This window comes from Lagopus leucura, unplaced genomic scaffold, assembly GCF_019238085.1.
Source record: "Lagopus leucura isolate 7727_CA_CO unplaced genomic scaffold, USGS_WTPT01 Super-Scaffold_100037, whole genome shotgun sequence".
Lineage (NCBI taxonomy): Eukaryota > Metazoa > Chordata > Aves > Galliformes > Phasianidae > Lagopus > Lagopus leucura.
Window position 1 is genome coordinate 4,102,766 of NW_024962286.1, and position 17,212 is coordinate 4,119,977.

Below are 17,212 nucleotides of genomic sequence, written 5' to 3' on the forward strand. Positions count from 1 at the left end.
TCTTCCCATCGTTTGTTTGCTAAGGGGAAAGTAAGAATGATGCTGCTTTCAGATTACTGCTTTTATTTTCCTTTTTCCCTGATGTGTTTTCTCACGTTTTTGTTTTGTTTCAATCTTGCCTGCTTGCCCAAGCAACAGCACATGTGTTGGGTGATGCGTGTGGGTTGCTGTATTGTTTTTTCTTTAATCATGAATGACACCAGAATCACTGGGTTATAAAACGGTTCTTGGAATGCTGAGTTACAGGAAAGTGGATGAAAGTTGTGACTTCTGAAGAAACAGCGCCCAATTTAAACACTTTCCTGTAGTGGAAGCCACGTGCAGCTCAAATGCCTGGTACCATCATTATTAGTCTCTCCTTTGTCTGTGGGAGGAGAAGAATTAGAGAGCTGAGAGTTCATCGTAGCCCATCTGGTGAGGGGATGTCCTTTGTTACGTGGCAATTCAAAGCATGCAGGTAATGAAGGAGGAATATTAATAACCCTGAAGGATTAAGGAGCTTCCATGCACTGGGTGGGTGGTGAAGGTGCAGGTGGGACGCAGCACCTCCCTGATCTCTCTTAAGGGCCTCAGCAGGGAGACTGAGCTTAGTGGTTGGTGCTGCAGAGGACAGGCCAGCCCATCTCTGAGTGCTCCCCAGTGTGAAGTGATGCATATCCCCTCACTCTGCTTCCAGAGACCAACATTTGACAGCATGAGAAGGAGAGGGAGGAAACTTCTGCTTACTCTTACTTGCTTGGGGACCAATTTCCAAAGACAGAACTTTGGAGGAGTTTTAACAGAAGAGAACTGAAGCCACTGTGGTGCCAGTATGGTATGTGTTTGTGTTTCTCCTGGTAGGGCCTTGGTGCCTAAGTACCTAGAGGTATGGATGCTGTGCTTTCAGGGCAAGCAGTGGCACTTGTCCATTTGTGATCCAAACCTGAACGCATGCCCATGTTTCAGACAGGGAACAGCAGTTAAGTCTTGCTTTTCCTTCCCTTGAAGGGAAGGGAAGTGAGAGCGTTGGGCTAAAACACTGGCACAGAGGTGGGCTGTGCTCTCCTGTGGCTGACAAGCAGGCTGAAGGTGGCTGTGTGTGGGAGCAGGGTGCCTGCAAATACGTGCAGGGAAGCATAGCACGCACTGCTGCTGGTCACAGGCTGCATCCTCACCTTGGTCCTGTAAGGGAAAGTCTTGCTGGTGGGGCAAACGCTGCGCCTGCATGGCAGTGACAGCTTTTCTTTCTTCTTCATTTCCTGTGGTTTCTCTGCAGTGCAGTGTGGGTGAGCTCAGCTGTGGGTCTATCAGCACAGCTTGTTCTGGTGTTCACAGCGTGCAGTGACCTTGTAGCTGTGAGTGGAGACCCTGAGAAGGCAGCTTTTGTGTGAGGCGATGGCCTGAGGTCTGGTAAGTCACCTTTCTGATTGATTTACTATGCAGCTTTATTGGGCAGAAAACTGAACCAAAGAGAAACGCTCCTCAGACAAGCTAGCTCCTACTGCAGGCTCAGGTATTGCAGCAAGCTTTTAATAAACGCAGTACAAAAATACCTGCTTTCTGCAAATGTTTCCTAAGTTCTGGTTACAGTCAAAAAACCAATTGTGCTTATGGGCTTGCTAACTGAGCAACCCAAATTCAGCTATCCACAGTGGGCTGGAGGTGGCTGGCTCTGCACTTAGCAGAGAGAACTGTACTTTTTGTCACTAATACTTGAGTGTTAGCTTTCAGCAGGAGGGGGCTTGGTGTTCTTTTCCTTCTGTTGTTGCATTACCAGTTCCTTTCAATTGGAGCAGTTTGGGCATCCAACACAGGCCTGTTCTGTCGTTCAGAGTGCTTGACAGCGACGCTTTGAAGCCAAAACCAGAAAAACCTCATGCTTGACTTAGGGTTCAAAGAAAAAAGCTTGGTTTTATATGAAGATAATCCTATTAATTTAATGAATTCAAAGTCTGGTGTAAACTTTGATGCATGATTTGCTGTAGTTTTGTAAATCAAGTAATTTGCACGGAAGTACAATGGTGTTTTCCAGTTGTTCATAGGAAATATTTGAAGGTAAATAGGGATAGCCCCTGCCCTTCCCCACTCCTCCTTGGAGAAAATTACCTCTGGGGAAGCAAAGCTGGATGTGGAATTTGGTCAGACTCCTTGCTTTAAAGTGGTAGGTAAGGAAATCATACATTACTATAAGAGATGAATTTGGCTACATGCCTGGAAAATAATTTACTCCTAGCCTACATCACTTCTATTACCTCTCTCATTGAGAATGAAAACATTTTCAAGCAGATCAATACATGGTGGTGTCACACACAGCATATCTAACTGTTTTGAAATGGCTGAAAGACCAACATGTGAAATACTGGATGTCTGATTTTTTTTAAGGTTTTTTCCCCCTCTTTTCCCGTTGCTTCCTTTGCTGTAGTTCAGCTTCAGTGGGTTTGAATACATGACAGGCTGCACCAAGGTACAGTCAGTGTTTTTACACAAGCTTCACCTGTTACTGCCTGGCTGAGGCCTCAAGAGTTGCCCAGTTTCCACTCTCAGCACACAAGACGTAATGTGAGCTCCTACTCCAGATGAGGAGGGATTTAAGGGATCAAGTGAGCCTACAGCTAACAATAGTAGTGTAGTGTCATGGTGCAGACAACTTCTGTGCCTTTGTAAGGCCATGTAGCCATCCTGCAGGGAGCTGAGGGGCATCGGTTTTAGGCAGTCTGTCAGCAGTCTGATCGAGCTTGAAGCACACGAACGTTTTGGTGCAGCTCTTGGAGAACCTTGGGATGCTTTTCTCCATAACATAAGCAAGTGCTATTTGGAAGAAAATGCTGTTGTTTTGGAGCTGTTGCCTGGTAATATCTAGAGATGTCTTGATTGTGCTTGTGAGAAGCAGAAGCTAATCTCTCCCCTCTCTGCTTTGCTCCTTCAGTGATTTTACCTTTTTTTGCCTTATCTTTCCCCAGCTGCAACACGTTGAACTGTAGAACAGAGATGTTCAGTGGCAAAACTGAGATAAAGGCTGTTTCAAGTTCAGTGTGCCTGACGTTCTGGCTTAGCACGTTCCTGGCTCTGTTCTAATTAATTTTCCTCTGTGTACATGCAAATACTGTGCTGTTTGGTGAAAGACTTGTGTGAGCAGATACGTACCTTTGCCTACCTAAAGTGAAACTGTTTTGTTCCCTACAACTTCCAGTTGTAATCTTCAGTGCTTTTGACTACAGTAGGTAAATAACTATTGGGAGGAAGTGCAATTTCAGCATTTCCTTTGGAAAGTACCGAACAACCTTTGTGTTTTCGTGCTTTCAATGGCTCTGCTTGAGACACTTCATTAAAATGAGGATTCATTTTTTCCACTCTGTTTAAGGACTTCTTCAGTTAAGGTGTCTCTCTTTTTGATCAGTTACTCAGATTCATGTAAGCAGTGTTCTCTTCTCCAGCAGGTTTATGTGAGTGAGTGACCTAGATGAGGGGCATCCTACTTGTGTAGTGCCTCTTTCTCCCTATTTCAAACACAGACTCCTCTTTTAAGAGCTCCCTTCTGTTAACTCAGTACTGCTATCTTGTGTTGAAACGCCAGCAAATAATTGGGCTGTTGTGTAACCTCCAAATGCTCATGTTTTAAATGATTTATCCTCTTACAGCAACACCACTTTCCACCTAGCATAGCTGCCTGAAATGTGCCATCAGATCTAACATCACTGATAAGCACAGCTTTAGTTCTTAACCACGTGAGAAGAAATCACACTTCAAACTCAAGAACCTCATGAGGTAAGGAATGGCTTATAACTTTTATCCTGCTGGATATCCCTACACCTCAACAGAAATCATGGCAAATGTTTCCTGGACTGAAGGTGTCTCCAACAGGACAGCTGTCAGGTTGGAAGCAGACTTCCAGTATTCCTTGTTTACCGTTATTTACAGCATTGTCTTCGTGCTGGGACTGATAGAAAACGTCTCAGCTCTGTACCTCCTGTCTAACAAAGCAAGGCATACGTCTCCTTCCTACATCTGCATGATAAACCTAGCTCTGGCAGACACCTTGTTTGTTTGCATGTTGCCTTTTAAAATTCATTACCACCTGAATCGGAACAACTGGATCTTTGGTGACGTGGCTTGTAGGATAACTGGGACTCTGTACTACATCAACATCTATCTAAGCATCGTCTTTTTCACCTGCATCTGTGTCGATCGTTACGTTGCAGTGCTGCACCCCTTCACGTACATCCAGATCAGGGTCACTCACTACGTGGTGGTGGCCACCCTCCTTTGGGTGGTTGCCCTAAGCATCATGGTTGCGCTCATTCTTGGTGGTCCCCTCCACAACGGAGGGCCTACGAACACCACCATGTGTTTTGAGAACTTTGCAAGGAGCAGCTGGATTTCTCGCATGGCCCTTTACAACGTCCTGGCCTTGGTTTTTGGTTTTGTCATCCCGTTTGCCATCATTCTGATCTGCTACCCTCTCATTGCGAGGAGGATCTCCCAGATCAAACACAGCATTCGCAAGAGGAAAGCTCTGACGACCATCTACATCATCTTGCTCATTTGTACTTTCTGCTTTCTCCCATACCACCTCACCCATTTCCTCCACTTCTTAATGAGAATCCAGGTCATCCAGAACGAGTCATTTACTAACCTGATCTACAAAATGCGACGGGTCACCTTAGCCCTGGTGAGTTTCAACTGTTGCCTCAACCCTTTCCTGTACTACTTCACCTCTTCTAGCAGGACGTGGCACTTCAACTTCAGGTTCAGATTCAGGTCTAAAATGGTGTACACCATCTGTGATCAGAAACTCGGAGAGCACTCCTATATTTATAAACTACACCAGAGATGTGAAAATGAAAAACAGAGAGATGGAATCAACTGACCTCCTCCAAGTAAGTACACTAGCCATCTTTCTAACTGTTGCTTGAAATCAAACCTGTGATACCTATCATTCTTGCATACAGTGGTTATTACATCAAAGCAGCACTGGACAAAAGTGTCTGATGATTATATATTTTTGTTAGCCAACTACAACAGCACTTGAGGGAGCCTGCAGTCCAGATCAAATATGCTGAGACACCATATTCATGTACATTGGTGTTCTTGCCTGCTTGGGACTTAAGGCTTGGTTCTGGAATGCACAGGAAAGGGTTACTTAAAACAAACCAGCCTCTTTATTGATGCTAACCCTGAAAGCTGAGTGGATCCCTGCAGTCCTGCTTGGCTTTGCCCTTTTTTGGAGGGATCCTGTGTTTTCTCCCTGGGTGTACGCCGTAGTCAGCTGTGTTCTCAAACTGCCTACATTCCACAGCCAAATAAGGGCTGCTTCTTCCCTTCTTATGAATCAGTTAATTGGCTTCCTGAGGAGTACTTGGGTACAGGCACTGTACAATCACATGCCTGTAGAGTCAAGCTGGTCATCTCTTAAAAACAATATTAGAAGATAACAGATGACAGCATTTATCAGTTAACCCTGTGCAGTGGTAAACAAGCTCCAATCCATAAAGTCACTGGGGAAAGTCACTGTTCCTACACAACTTGCACAACTTACACTGTGCTGTACTGCTCAAACGTCAAAGCTTTTTTTTTTTAATGACTGATGAAGTGATGGTGATGTGTCTGACCTGTTTCACCCTTTCTCCTGTATTAACAGAATCACACAGCTTCAGAGAACTGCTGAGTCTTCTACCCACAGAGTGGGACCACACCATCACAAGAGGAAAGAATTTATCATTCATGAGTTACCAAACACCAGAAAGCCACGACTGACTCAACGTGCTTAAAAGCCAGCAACTTTACAGGATGAGATTTTGGTAACAGCTGAACATCTTGCCATCTTCCTATGCCATCTCCCTTAACAAACAGTGGAAGGACTTCCATGACTGCAGGGACTTCTCTGCAACTAACCACAAATGTTATGGTGTGGACAAAAGAGGATTTTTTTTTTTAAATATATTTTACTAGAACCTACATCAAGAAGGTGCAGGTTTCTTTAAGGCTTGTCAGCTGTTATTCATGCTTCCCTCAATGAAAGCGAAGCTGCTGGGTAAACAACATGTTTAAAGCTTCTTACTTGTGCCTACGTTATATTTCTGCTTTGCATTTTAATTTTGAAGCTTTGAAAGCTTCTTGTTTTGGCCCTTCAGCAAGAAGACTCCCTGATAATAACCTTTAATGACACCCTTAATGGCTAAAGCCCAGAAAGCTGTTCTGCCCCATGCACAGAACGCAGGCCTTCAGGTCAGTGCAGGGCTCACTGCGTGGCTGTTGCTTGTAGTTATGTTTGTGAACAAAAAGCTGGAATGGCATTGCTGAGGTTTTAAAGATAACGAGCTGTGGGAGAAAAAGAATGCTGAATCTCTCTTACCTTACTGTGTAAGTGATGTGAAGTTTGTTCTTCAGGACTTCTTAAAAACAGGCTGCAGTGCCAACCTAGCCCTGTTTCCAAATAGAGGAAGACTGGTACTGCTGAACACTCTCACTGTGGCTAATGAACAGACACTGAAGTTCCTTTTTCAAATGTTTCTCTAGTTCTGTTTTAATAACGTAAACAAAATAAGATCTGTGCTTTTCCGGAGCCCCAACTGTGCCTGCTGCTCTGTGGCTCAAGATGTGCTCTGGGGCAGTCCCTTTTTCAGCAGGGATGTGAGATAGCTGCCTAATTCTTCATCCTATAGAAAAGAAAATCAGGTTGAGAGCGATTGTCCACTTGATTCCCATTTCTGCTATCTAGAATTAGGCTAAAATAACTCTTGGATGCAACAGCAGCAGTGTTCAAATATGGGAATGAATGCAGTTAACACAAATGTATTCCTAGGTGTTCTTTCAAAATACCAACCTAAAACTTGTGGTTGTCAAATAAGGTGTCTGGATCTCCAAGTTCTCTCTTTTAGAATAAATGATTATTTTTCTTGAAAGCAAAGAATGAAGATCTGTTGAATTTACTTTTCTTTTTTTTTTGCTCTGCTCTCAAGAAGGCACTTCCTCTCTATTGAAAAAAAAGCACTCAAAATGCAGCTATAAGGAATATATTCTTGAGGAAAACAACTATCTAATCTGAGCACAACTTTGTCTTAATGAACTTTCTGGTTCCAGAGTGAAGTTTTATTCCTACTTCATAAAATGCCCACCCTCTGTTGCTACCCTGCAGGCCTGTTTTGGACTGAAAGATGTTAAGACCAATTAGAATTGGTTGAAATGTATGTTTTCAAGTATTCTTACCTGGTAAGTCCAGGATACGAGCAGAACTTTGGTTCCTTGATCCTCTGAGTGTGCTGTGGCTTGGATAAGAATGGATTCAACTGTTATAGAACCATCAGGGAGATGCTGCACTGAGTAATCCTTTAGGACCCTGGTGAGACACAGAAGGTATTAAATTTATTTTGGAGGGGACTGCATTAGGTTGGCCAAGACCATGAGTGCATCTGCTGATTAGCAGCCCCTGCTACTGAAGCGTAACTGCTCCTCTGGTTACAGTAGCTAAACAGATTGAGGTCTGGAGCAGTTAATGTCTTTGGGGATGCAGGAAATTTTCTTCAATCAGTCTGGAAGGGCTGCCTCTGTGAAGAATGATGCAATCATTCAGCCCAAGGGGAAAAACCAGCCAAGTTACCCTTTGAGGTGGTTGTACACACGGAGCACGGTCTCGTGTTCTTTCCGCGGGTCCTGAATGTGAACGCGGCAGGTGAAGCGCAGCTGGTGCTCTGCAAGGCCCAGCTCCTTCAGGGCCTGCTCAGGAGAAACCAGGCGGAAGCTCTGCAGAGGAAGAGTGCAAGCTCATTCCAAACTATTTCCTTGTGCACGCTTTAATTTCCCCCTCTGCAGCCCCCAAGCGTTACTTACGTTATCCTTCATAATCAGCGTGCCATGCATAAGCTTTGGCTTCTTGTCATCTGGTAAGAGACCTAAGCCAAGGGAAGAGAAAGACAACAGGGTTAATGATACCATGTTTAACACATCTAAGACAACTGCTCTGGACTCCATGGATTTCCAAGTCTCAGCTGAGGCCTGCAGACTATGACATCTTTGTTCATCTATGCCTTAAAACTAAGCTCACAGCGTTTAAGTCATTGCTGGGGCTCCAGACATGTAAGAAACAATGTCCAGAACTACACCTCAGCTGCCTCTCTCTTCCCATATCATTTCCTAATATGAGAAGCTTTAAGATTACATTGAATTTATTAAAGTAATTCCAGTCCTCAACAGCAAAAGCACACAAGCTTCATTTTCATAGCAAATGGGCAATGAGAAGCAAGCAAGGTAACTTTGGGCCTGTTTTGTTGTTGTTTTTAAGCACTGTTGAACACCCATCCCCAGCACAGCAGCTACCTCACTTCACAGAAGCCCCTCTCACCCACTCAAACACTGTACAACCTGTTCTGACACAGGAAGGACTGCTACAAATAGCCCTGCAATGCTCTTTCCACCTAATTCACGTGCCAAAATTGCATTCAAGGGGCAGGACCCCAAATATCTGATTCTTGGTTGAAAAAAATGTGTCACCTATTGCTGTTTCTCTCTTCAGGAGTCCCAGGGAGATGTCCACTGGAATGCTGGGGTTGGTAAATATAGTCGTGGTCTCTCCATTTGCAGGCATGTAACAGCTGACATCTGCAGTGTAAAGAAACACTATTAGGATGGTGCAGCACTCTGATGCCCATAACAAAGTACTGAAAAGTAAACAGCCACCCAGCGTGCATTCTCTGCTTTCTCTGCTCATCTTTTAAGTCAGGAATTATTTTTTCCCACCCCATCTGGACTTCATTCCCCATAATTAATGTTGCTAAATTAACATTTCTGATACATGCCTGCCTCTGTCGTTTTTAAGTCTGAAGAAATACAAATGCAGTAAATGCTGAACCATAGCAATGCAAATGGAACATCGCAGTGTAACACCACAATCACAACGTTCCACCACTTGAAGCCTAATGGCTATCAAAATTGAATGGTCTTCATATGTCAGTATACACTACAGATACTGATTTCTTGAGGCTGACAGGTCCTGTAAATCACACTGTTCCTAACTCTAAGCTGATTACCAGTAAATTAATTATGTAAACATAAAGCTTTCCTTCTTCTTTCTACTGTTTTCAGTACCAAAAGTCTACGTACGAAATTCCTGCTCTATTTTCTGCTTCAGAAACTCCATTTTCTTTGCTTCCCCGTGGACCAGCAGGACATTGTGTGGCTCAGCCTGGCGAATCAGCTGCATGATTCCCTTGGCATCAGCGTGGGCACTGAAGGACATGTACTCCACCTGCATCTTTACTTCCAGCTGCAAGAGGAGGGGTGGGAAGCAGAGGTGCAGTGAATCAGTAGCCACTTTGCCTTGTATACCATGTGCAAACTGACTGAGACCTCTCCACGTTTACTTTAAAGAAGAACACTTAGATTGGGAACATCTCTCCAACCTAATTTCCCAATCCAAGTGTTCCATGCCCTTGGACTGGGAAATTCAGGTGAGGAAGAAAGCTGCTGGACAGCAGAAGCGAAACACATCGATACTCAGAAAAGCTCCCAGTAACTCAGAGTCAAATTGCATTTTTAGAGCACAGTTCCTTCCACACATCTGCCAAAACACAACACTCCAGTAGGCTCAGGATCAGCTTCAATAGCCCCTTCAGTGTGAAACTGTATCACTGCTACCTGACGACAGGGTCTGCTTACCAAACAAAGTCATTAATACTCCTCTGATAAAGACCGTGGGCAACAGAATGGCTGAGAAGGCACACTATTGCCAAAGCAATGACAAAACAGCCCAGTTCCATTCTGATTGAAATGTTACTCAGGTATTTCCCATGTTACATGCAGCACATTCCCCTATAGATATATATCTATAACACATGGTGTCTAACTGCCACCTAAAGTCCCAAAAAGCTTCCCCAAAACAATCCTCATTGAAAATAAAACTTACTATTTGCCTTCCCTCCATTTCCAGCTTGCGTTGTCCACTCAGGATCTTATGGCCCACTGTTCCCTGCACACAATAGCCTGGCATGATGACCTGAGAAAGAAACCAGGATCGTTTAGCCCCACACCTTAGGAAAACCTTTGTTCTTACAATGCTATCTGCAACAGTATCACATTAATACAAAACATCACTTAGGAAACAGAATTTCTTACCATATTCTTTTCATTCCCTGCCCATTTCCTGAAGATCTGCAGGGACTGCCCTGCATGAAGCATACCAGGTGTTGCAAACACAACCTAGAATCCAAAGACATGTCAAAAACAACAGCAGAAAAAATACGTGTTTATCTAAAATATCATTACATATAAATTTCCTAAAACTGTGGAGAGGATCTACTAAGTACACATTACAGCACACTTACTACAACAAGGCTGTAACGGGGCCTCAACTGTTAATGCCAACCTACCATTGGTCCTGGATTATCTGCAAAGGCTCTATCAAATGCTTTGATGTGTTTGAACTCAAACATGTTTCTCTGCACAAATGTCTTCCGGATTTTCTGATTAGTCCATGTGATGAAGAGCTTGTAATAGTGATTAGCCTTCTCTGTCAGTCCAGTGGAAAAATAAATTGGAGCTTTCAAGTTCATTCTTTCCCTGGAGAAAGAAGAGATCCAGACACAGGTGAGGACCAAATTAGTATCTTAGTTCTCAGTGCTCAAAGTCCACGAACCTCTGTAGTCTCCAAAGATTTCAGGGCACAACATGCTCTCAGGAAACCACCAGTCAATATTTTGGCAATCCTGGACCATTATGCATTTACTTTGGTACTACCAGAAACATTTCCATACGATGCTTATAAAAAGTTGAACGCTTTTTTTTTTAATCCTTCTTTCTTCCCTTCCACATAAAAACAGTTTCACAATGTGGCAAAGATGCCATCAAACTATTTAATGGACAGCTGGTTCCGAGTGCTTGGGGAAGGAGGAGTGATCCTGGAGAGGAACATGTTCAGTTTAATGCTTAGAGTCAGAAACACTGATAAAGAAGTGACACGTGGAAAGAAGCACTTCTCACTATGGGCCAACGTGCAGAGAAAAACTAAGGAGGGTATTTGTACCAAACAGAAAAGAATCGTAGAAACCTTGAGGACATCAACGTGAAGAGGACAAGGAGGGAAGAACGTGCACCAAAGAGACTGCACTCACCAGAACGTTTCCAATAAAATACAAAGTTCCTGGGCACGACCAAGGGCAAAAACTGGGATAAGAACCTGAAACAGAGACATGATTTAGTCTATGAATCCTGAAGAGCACACAGATAGCACTGCAGCATTACCAGTGCTGAACAAGAGCTTCCCAGGGAGCAGAAAAGACATCACTCATCATCAGAGTGCTCTACCTTTCCCCCTCGTTCCACAGTCTCATGAACTTTCTTCAGGAAGTCTCTTTCTCTGCAGCGTTTGGAGTCTCTGATAGTTGTGGCATAGGTGGATTCTGTTATTAACAAATCGGGGCGACACTTATCAATCCAGGCAGCACTGAAACAACAGGGTTTTTTATGAGTCATCAAATTAAGAGCCAGCATCCATCACTTCTGTGCAGGTCTCGGCTGCAGAACATCACTATCTCCATGCGGAGGTAGAATTTAACCCAGCTCAGAATAGAGACCAACTCCATGGATTTTGAAAAGCAATTCTTCAGTCTGTTATTTGTTTAATTTTTTTATGCTTCCTAAGCTTTGTAGATGTTAAAAATTCTCACAGCCAGTAAAAAGAAAAGCAGTGTTAAAGGTGGTGACTGGCACTCTCTTAAAAAGCAAATGCTTGTGGAAGATACCACAACAATAAAGCATTTCAAACATTAAATCCAATTATCACACAAACTTAAAAATGGATTAATATGCGTACAGAGAAAAAGATTATATTAAGGTCTGTCCTGGGGACTCAATTTAACTCTGATCCTCGTAATTCACACTTGCATTTATCTTTGCTGGAAAGACATCATTAAGCATCCCAGTCTCCCAAAGAACAAAGGATCAATGCTGGTAAGCCCCCATGTATTAACAGAAGCTGTGGTAAAATTGCCCTGCTTGAAATAAATACAATTCACAGAAACTCAGCTTCCTACTTACCCTAGATGTCTGTCTGGTGTCATGTTATAATCACCCTAAGAGAGGAAAGGAAATCCATTTATTTTCTCAAGCTAATGGAACAGCCTATTAAAAGGAAACGTAGGCATCTGTAACTCCTGCTGTGCATACTTACAGTGTACACAACCGACTCACATCCAACCTTGATCTGGAACATGGCTGCTCCCAGCACATGGCCTGCATAGTACGCCTTGATCTCCAGCTCCTCATCCACCTGCAACACGTGCAAACACCGTGGTAAGCACTTCACAAACAGAAAACTGCTCTGCCTTCCACAACAGTTCAGTAGGTCCAATCCAAGCCTATGCAGAAATGGCCGTTTACCTGAACTGTCTGATGAAGATGCACAGCGACCACTTTTTTCATGCAGTCCTTAATCATCTGGGACGTGAAGAAGTTGGTTTCCCCTTTCTTATCTACAGTTATTTTCCTGTAGTCCTCCAGGAGGATAGGACAGATGGCCTTGGTAGGATGCGTCATATAAATGGGCCCATCGTAGCCAACCATCTCACTGAAATAGGGGAGAGCTCCACAATGGTCCAAATGGAAGTGGCTGCAAAAGAGACAGAAAGGATAAAGACATCACATAGCAACTTAGACTGGTTCTCATAGCTTGCTTCGCCTCTTCAAAGCACTCCACGAAATAAAAGAACTTTTCTTTTTTTCCCTTTAGAAACAAAACTTGCCTACTTCCCATTTCAGCTGTGATCAGGAAGGAAGCTTTCTCACCTGATGATCACGCAGTCTAGAAAGTCAGTCAGCCTCCCGTTCTGAGTAATGTAGGAAAAGTCAGGAAAGCGCCTCTGCAAAGAGGTGAAGAGCAGGTTACCAACCCAAAACAAAGCCTCAGTGCTACATCATTAACTGCAGGGACCACCAGCAGGAACCACCTGCTACACTGGATGCTGTAACCCATCTCAAGGCAAGACTGAGCTGCTCTCAGCAACACAGTAAGGGCTGCAGGCAACGCCACGGATACTCACTCACATGCAGGAAGAGTCAGAAGGAAAAAGGATGAGCTTCTCTACAGGCTGAAGGAGCAGGGCTTGTTCAGCCTGGAGAAGAGAAAGCTGCACGGAGACCCTATTGAGGCCTTTCAGTGTTTAGAAGGGGATTATAAAAAGGAGAAGAATCAACTTCATACAATGGTAGATAACAATAAGACAGGAGAAATGGTTTTAAGTTCAAGGAGGGAAGGTTTAGATTGGATGTCAGGGGGAAGTTCTTCACAGAGAGAGTGCTGAGGTGCTGGAACAGGCTGCCCAGAGAGGCAGGGGATGCTCTGGAGGTGTTAAGACCAGGCTGGATGGGGCTCTGGGAAACCTGGTCCAGATTAAATGTGGAGGTTGGTGGCCCTGTCTGTGGCAGGGGGTTGGAACGAGATGATCCTTAGGGTCCCTTCCAACCCAAGCCGTGCTACGATCCTACAAGAGTGACAACCAGCGCCGCCTACAAACAGATAAATCGTGCGCTCCTCCCTGCCGTACTCACGTCATCGTTGTAGCCCATGTGCATCCCGCAGTCCAGCATCACGTTCTTCCCCGCGATGGACACCAGGATGCAGCTGCGCCCCACGTCCTGCCCGGCGCCTGCAGCGAGTCAAGGGGGCGCCATAACGCGGCTGCTCCGCAACGCTCGGCGCGGATCCACGGCGGGGGCCCGAAGGCGGCACTTACCGAGCGGCGTCACCTTGATTTCGGGCATTTTAACCCCCCCCCTCAAAGCTCAAAGCGCGGCCGGGTTCTTCCGGAAACGGTCTACGAGGCGGCGCGGCCCGGAGGCGCGCTTTCTTTTACGGCCACATTGCAAGGGCTGCTCAAATAGAAGGGGATTTAGCTCCGATCTGGATAGAAAGCGTTCCGAAAGCAGCGCTCAAAACACCGAGGCCCTCAGCCGCAGGCGGACGCCGCTCCGTCGGTGCCGCCCCGCTCCCGCCCTTCTCCTCAACGTCCCGCGCACGCGCGGTTCCTCCCGCCCGGCAAGATGGCGGCGGCGCCGGGCGCCTTCAGCCTTCGGGAGGTGCTGGCCGCCTTCCAGGCGTGCGTGACGGAGCAGCGCGAGGTGCTGCTGGGCCCGTACCTCCAAGGCTGGCGGGGACTCGTGCGGTGAGTGCGGGGCCGGGCGGGGAGGACGTTGCGAACGTGAGGCAGATGACCAAGAGGGCCAACGGCATCCTGGGCTGCGTTAGAAAGAGCGCGGGCAGCAGGAGCGGGGAGGCGATCGTCCCGCTGTACTCGGCAGTGGTGAGGACACGCCTCGAGTACTGCCTTCAGTTTTGGGCCCCTCGCTACAAAAAAGACATTGAGGAGCGTGTCCAGAGAAGGGCAACGAAAGTGGTGAGGGGTCTGGAGCACAAATCTTATAGGGAGAGGCTGAGGGAGGCTGGGATTGTTGGGTCTGGAGAAGGGGCGGCTCAGGGCAGACCTCACTGCGTTCTATGATTACCTAAAGGGAGGCTGTGGTGAGGAGGGGTTTGGCCTCTTCTCCCAAGCAACAAACAGGACCTGAGGAAATGGCTGCACGTTGTGCCAGACGTTTAGATTAGACATAAGGAAGAATTTTTTCTCTCAAGAGTGGTCAGGTGCTGGAATGGCTGCACAGGAAGGTGGAGGAGTCGCCGTCCTTGGCAGTGTTCAAGAGGAGCCCGGATGAGGAGCTGGGAGATGTGGTTTAGTGCTTGTGGTCGCAATGGGGATGGGAGGATGGTTGGACTAGATGATCTTGCAGGTCATTTCCAACCTTGTGATTCTATGATACACGCTTGGCAGCTGCTGCTTTCTATACACTCCATTTATCCTTTCAGCTTCCTGAATGGCTTGGGCGCCATCTTCTCCTTCATCTCCAAGGACGCGGTGACCAAAATTCAGATCATGGAGAGCTACTGCGGCGGGGAGCAGCGGGAGGAGTACCGCACTCTGCAGTCCATGGTGAGCTACGAGCTGAGCAGAGGGCTGGTCGACCTGCAACGGCGATCGTCCCACCCTGACTCAGGTTGCAGGACCATTCTGCGGCTGCACCGCGCCCTGCGTTGGCTGCAGCTGTTCCTCGAGGGGCTGCGCACTGCCCGGCAGGATGCCAGCACATCAGCCATCTGCACGGACAGTTACAACGCCTCGCTAGCTGCCTATCACCCCTGGGTCGTCCGCAAGGCTGCCGTCGTGGCATTCTGTGCGCTGCCGTCACGCGACGCCTTCCTGGAGGTGATGAACGTGGGAGGCCCCGAGGAGGCTGTGGAGATGCTGGGCGATGCTCTGCCCCACATCCGTGATGTGTACGGCATCACGCAGGAGCTGTATGAGCAGCACCGCCTGCTGAACCTGCCCTGAGCACATCCCCATCCCCTTTTTGTACCCACACAGAGCTGATGGTGCTCAGCTGTGGTCTGATGACAAAAAGGAAATGCACTAAAATACATACAGTTATATATATATATCATCACCTCAGCTCTACAGGGAGGAAAAGTGTCCACAAGCACAGTCAAGGGAATGCTTCTCTCCCCCAGGCTCCAGTGCGAGGCTTTGGGGTCTTGCTAAGCCAAACTGCACCTTCAGCACTTGTACCACGGAATGGTGACAGCACCAAAGGCTGTAGGTAACTCCCTTACACCGGATATCTCAACACCTGCACCTTAAGCTCACTTGGCCACTTTGTTTACAAGCTGTTCCCTTGGAGCTGCTGCTTTCCCCCCCACACTCTGCTTTAGCACTCAAAATAGAATTCTGGTAACATGTCTGAAAAGAACCTGCTTTAGCACTCAGAATAGAATCCTCCTGTCTGAAAAGAACTGCCTTCCCTTGTGGTCACCAACAGACTGTTCCTTTCCATATGGATCCATCCTGCAGGGCTTTGCTCATTGTTTCTTCTGTCCTTTGTGTGTCTTGGGGCGTGGACCAGTTCTTCCCGTGTCCTACATAGCACTACATACCCAGCTAAGGCAGCTGACTGTATTTTTTCTCTTAGCCTTGCTTCTAAATGGTCATTTGTTATTTATTTTTAATGAATGTGTCAAATGCCTACAAAAGTAACTTCTCTAACTACAATCACTGCATATAATAGCCAGTATCTATATATGAAGTATGTAAAATTGAGTTTACTTAGCTTCTTCAGAGCTGAAAAAGCACAACTCTTTTACTTCAGGAAGACATGAGTGGCTGGGGGAGAATCCCACAGACCATCAGGTTTTGGTTTCCTCTCAACTAAGAGCCACTTTGGCTTGAAGTAACACTGCATGATTCAGGAAATCACTATTACCTCACTGGGGTCAGCTGGGCACTACATTACATGATTAACAAGCTGCTAGAGAGTATCCCTTACAGGAATGCTTTCCTTTCTTGCCCTGTTGGAAGAAAGATGAGTTACAGTGTTATCTGTTCATCTCTGTCTTTCACCAGCAGTCTCTCATTCACTGATCAGGTGTGAAACCAACATCAGAAGTAACCCAGATGGAGTACTGAGAATTTGCCTGTCCATCCTAAATGGGGGAATGGCTGCTATGCTGTAAAGACAAATACTCTCTTTCTGCCAAAGCCACTTCAAAAATAACACAGTTCAATAGAATAAATCCATAGATTAAAATGGAGCAGTTCCACCACATACAAAATACTTCCTGCTGCACTCTGTGATTACAGATGGTGCTGGTATTTCAGCTAGTAAAGTGTATTAAATGCCTTAAATTATATCACATAATCTGTGTCAAATGAAGGTATATTTGATGTCTTGTAGATTTAATGCAGGAATGGCATTGTCACATTTAGTCTCAGCCGTTCCTTGTAGGAGGCAAGCATTACTGTTGAAAATGAAGTTCTGCAATTAAAGAATCAAAGTTTCTCTGCAGGGAAAAGCTCTGTTGTGCATTCATTACCAAAAATTCTGTGCAATATGTGCTTCAAGTGAAAGGCAGTTTTCTATCAGCCTGCATTTTCTCATTTGAACAAGGTAGCCCCTAATGCAAACAGCATTCACTTGGGGTCCCTAGGAAATGTCCCTGCTTCTAAATGACAGGAGCCTTTTGAGCAGCCCCAGCTCACTGACACACAGTATAACTCAGGTCCCGAGCTCTGACCCGCTTCAGAGGTTCTGCTGTCACTGATACAGCCGCATCCACAAGCAAAAGAACCCTTCATCTACAGCGAGTTCTATCCTTGAAAGCTGCAACGACGCGCAGGTTCACTAGAGGGAGCCTGAATGT

The 17,212-nt window shown here is 45.8% G+C and overlaps 3 protein-coding genes across 4 annotated transcripts; 2 read left to right on the top strand and 1 right to left on the bottom strand.

Annotated features, from left to right (window-relative positions):
* Nucleotides 1-91: 91 nt before the first annotated feature.
* LOC122186477 (lysophosphatidic acid receptor 6-like) lies at nt 92-6,886 on the top strand. Of its 2 annotated transcripts, XM_042883206.1 has the most exons (5): nt 92-814; nt 1,256-1,389; nt 3,618-3,744; nt 3,898-4,856; nt 5,618-6,886. In XM_042883206.1, the coding sequence occupies exons 3-4, from the start codon at nt 3,740-3,742 to the stop codon at nt 4,844-4,846; spliced, it is 954 nt and encodes a 317-aa protein (XP_042739140.1). In that variant the 5' UTR covers nt 92-814; nt 1,256-1,389; nt 3,618-3,739; the 3' UTR covers nt 4,847-4,856; nt 5,618-6,886. The 2 variants fall into 2 exon arrangements, with proteins under 2 accessions (XP_042739140.1, XP_042739139.1); XM_042883205.1 differs by having other exon boundaries at nt 3,618-4,856.
* INTS11 (integrator complex subunit 11) lies at nt 6,472-13,955 on the bottom strand. The gene is made up of 17 exons (XM_042883204.1): nt 13,701-13,955; nt 13,516-13,613; nt 12,754-12,827; nt 12,349-12,577; nt 12,140-12,238; nt 12,007-12,041; nt 11,275-11,413; nt 11,082-11,146; nt 10,341-10,530; nt 10,087-10,170; nt 9,878-9,967; nt 9,076-9,238; nt 8,467-8,574; nt 7,807-7,868; nt 7,577-7,719; nt 7,186-7,315; nt 6,472-6,635 (listed from the first exon to the last, which is right to left on the bottom strand). Exons 1-17 carry the CDS (start codon nt 13,726-13,728, stop codon nt 6,570-6,572), a joined length of 1,803 nt encoding a protein of 600 aa, XP_042739138.1. The 5' UTR covers nt 13,729-13,955; the 3' UTR covers nt 6,472-6,569.
* Nucleotides 13,956-14,006: 51 nt separating this feature from the next.
* On the top strand, nt 14,007-16,864 carry LOC122186522 (ceramide-1-phosphate transfer protein). Its single transcript, XM_042883279.1, has 2 exons — nt 14,007-14,129; nt 14,828-16,864. Exons 1-2 carry the CDS (start codon nt 14,008-14,010, stop codon nt 15,348-15,350), a joined length of 645 nt encoding a protein of 214 aa, XP_042739213.1. The 5' UTR covers nt 14,007; the 3' UTR covers nt 15,351-16,864.
* Nucleotides 16,865-17,212: the final 348 nt, after the last annotated feature.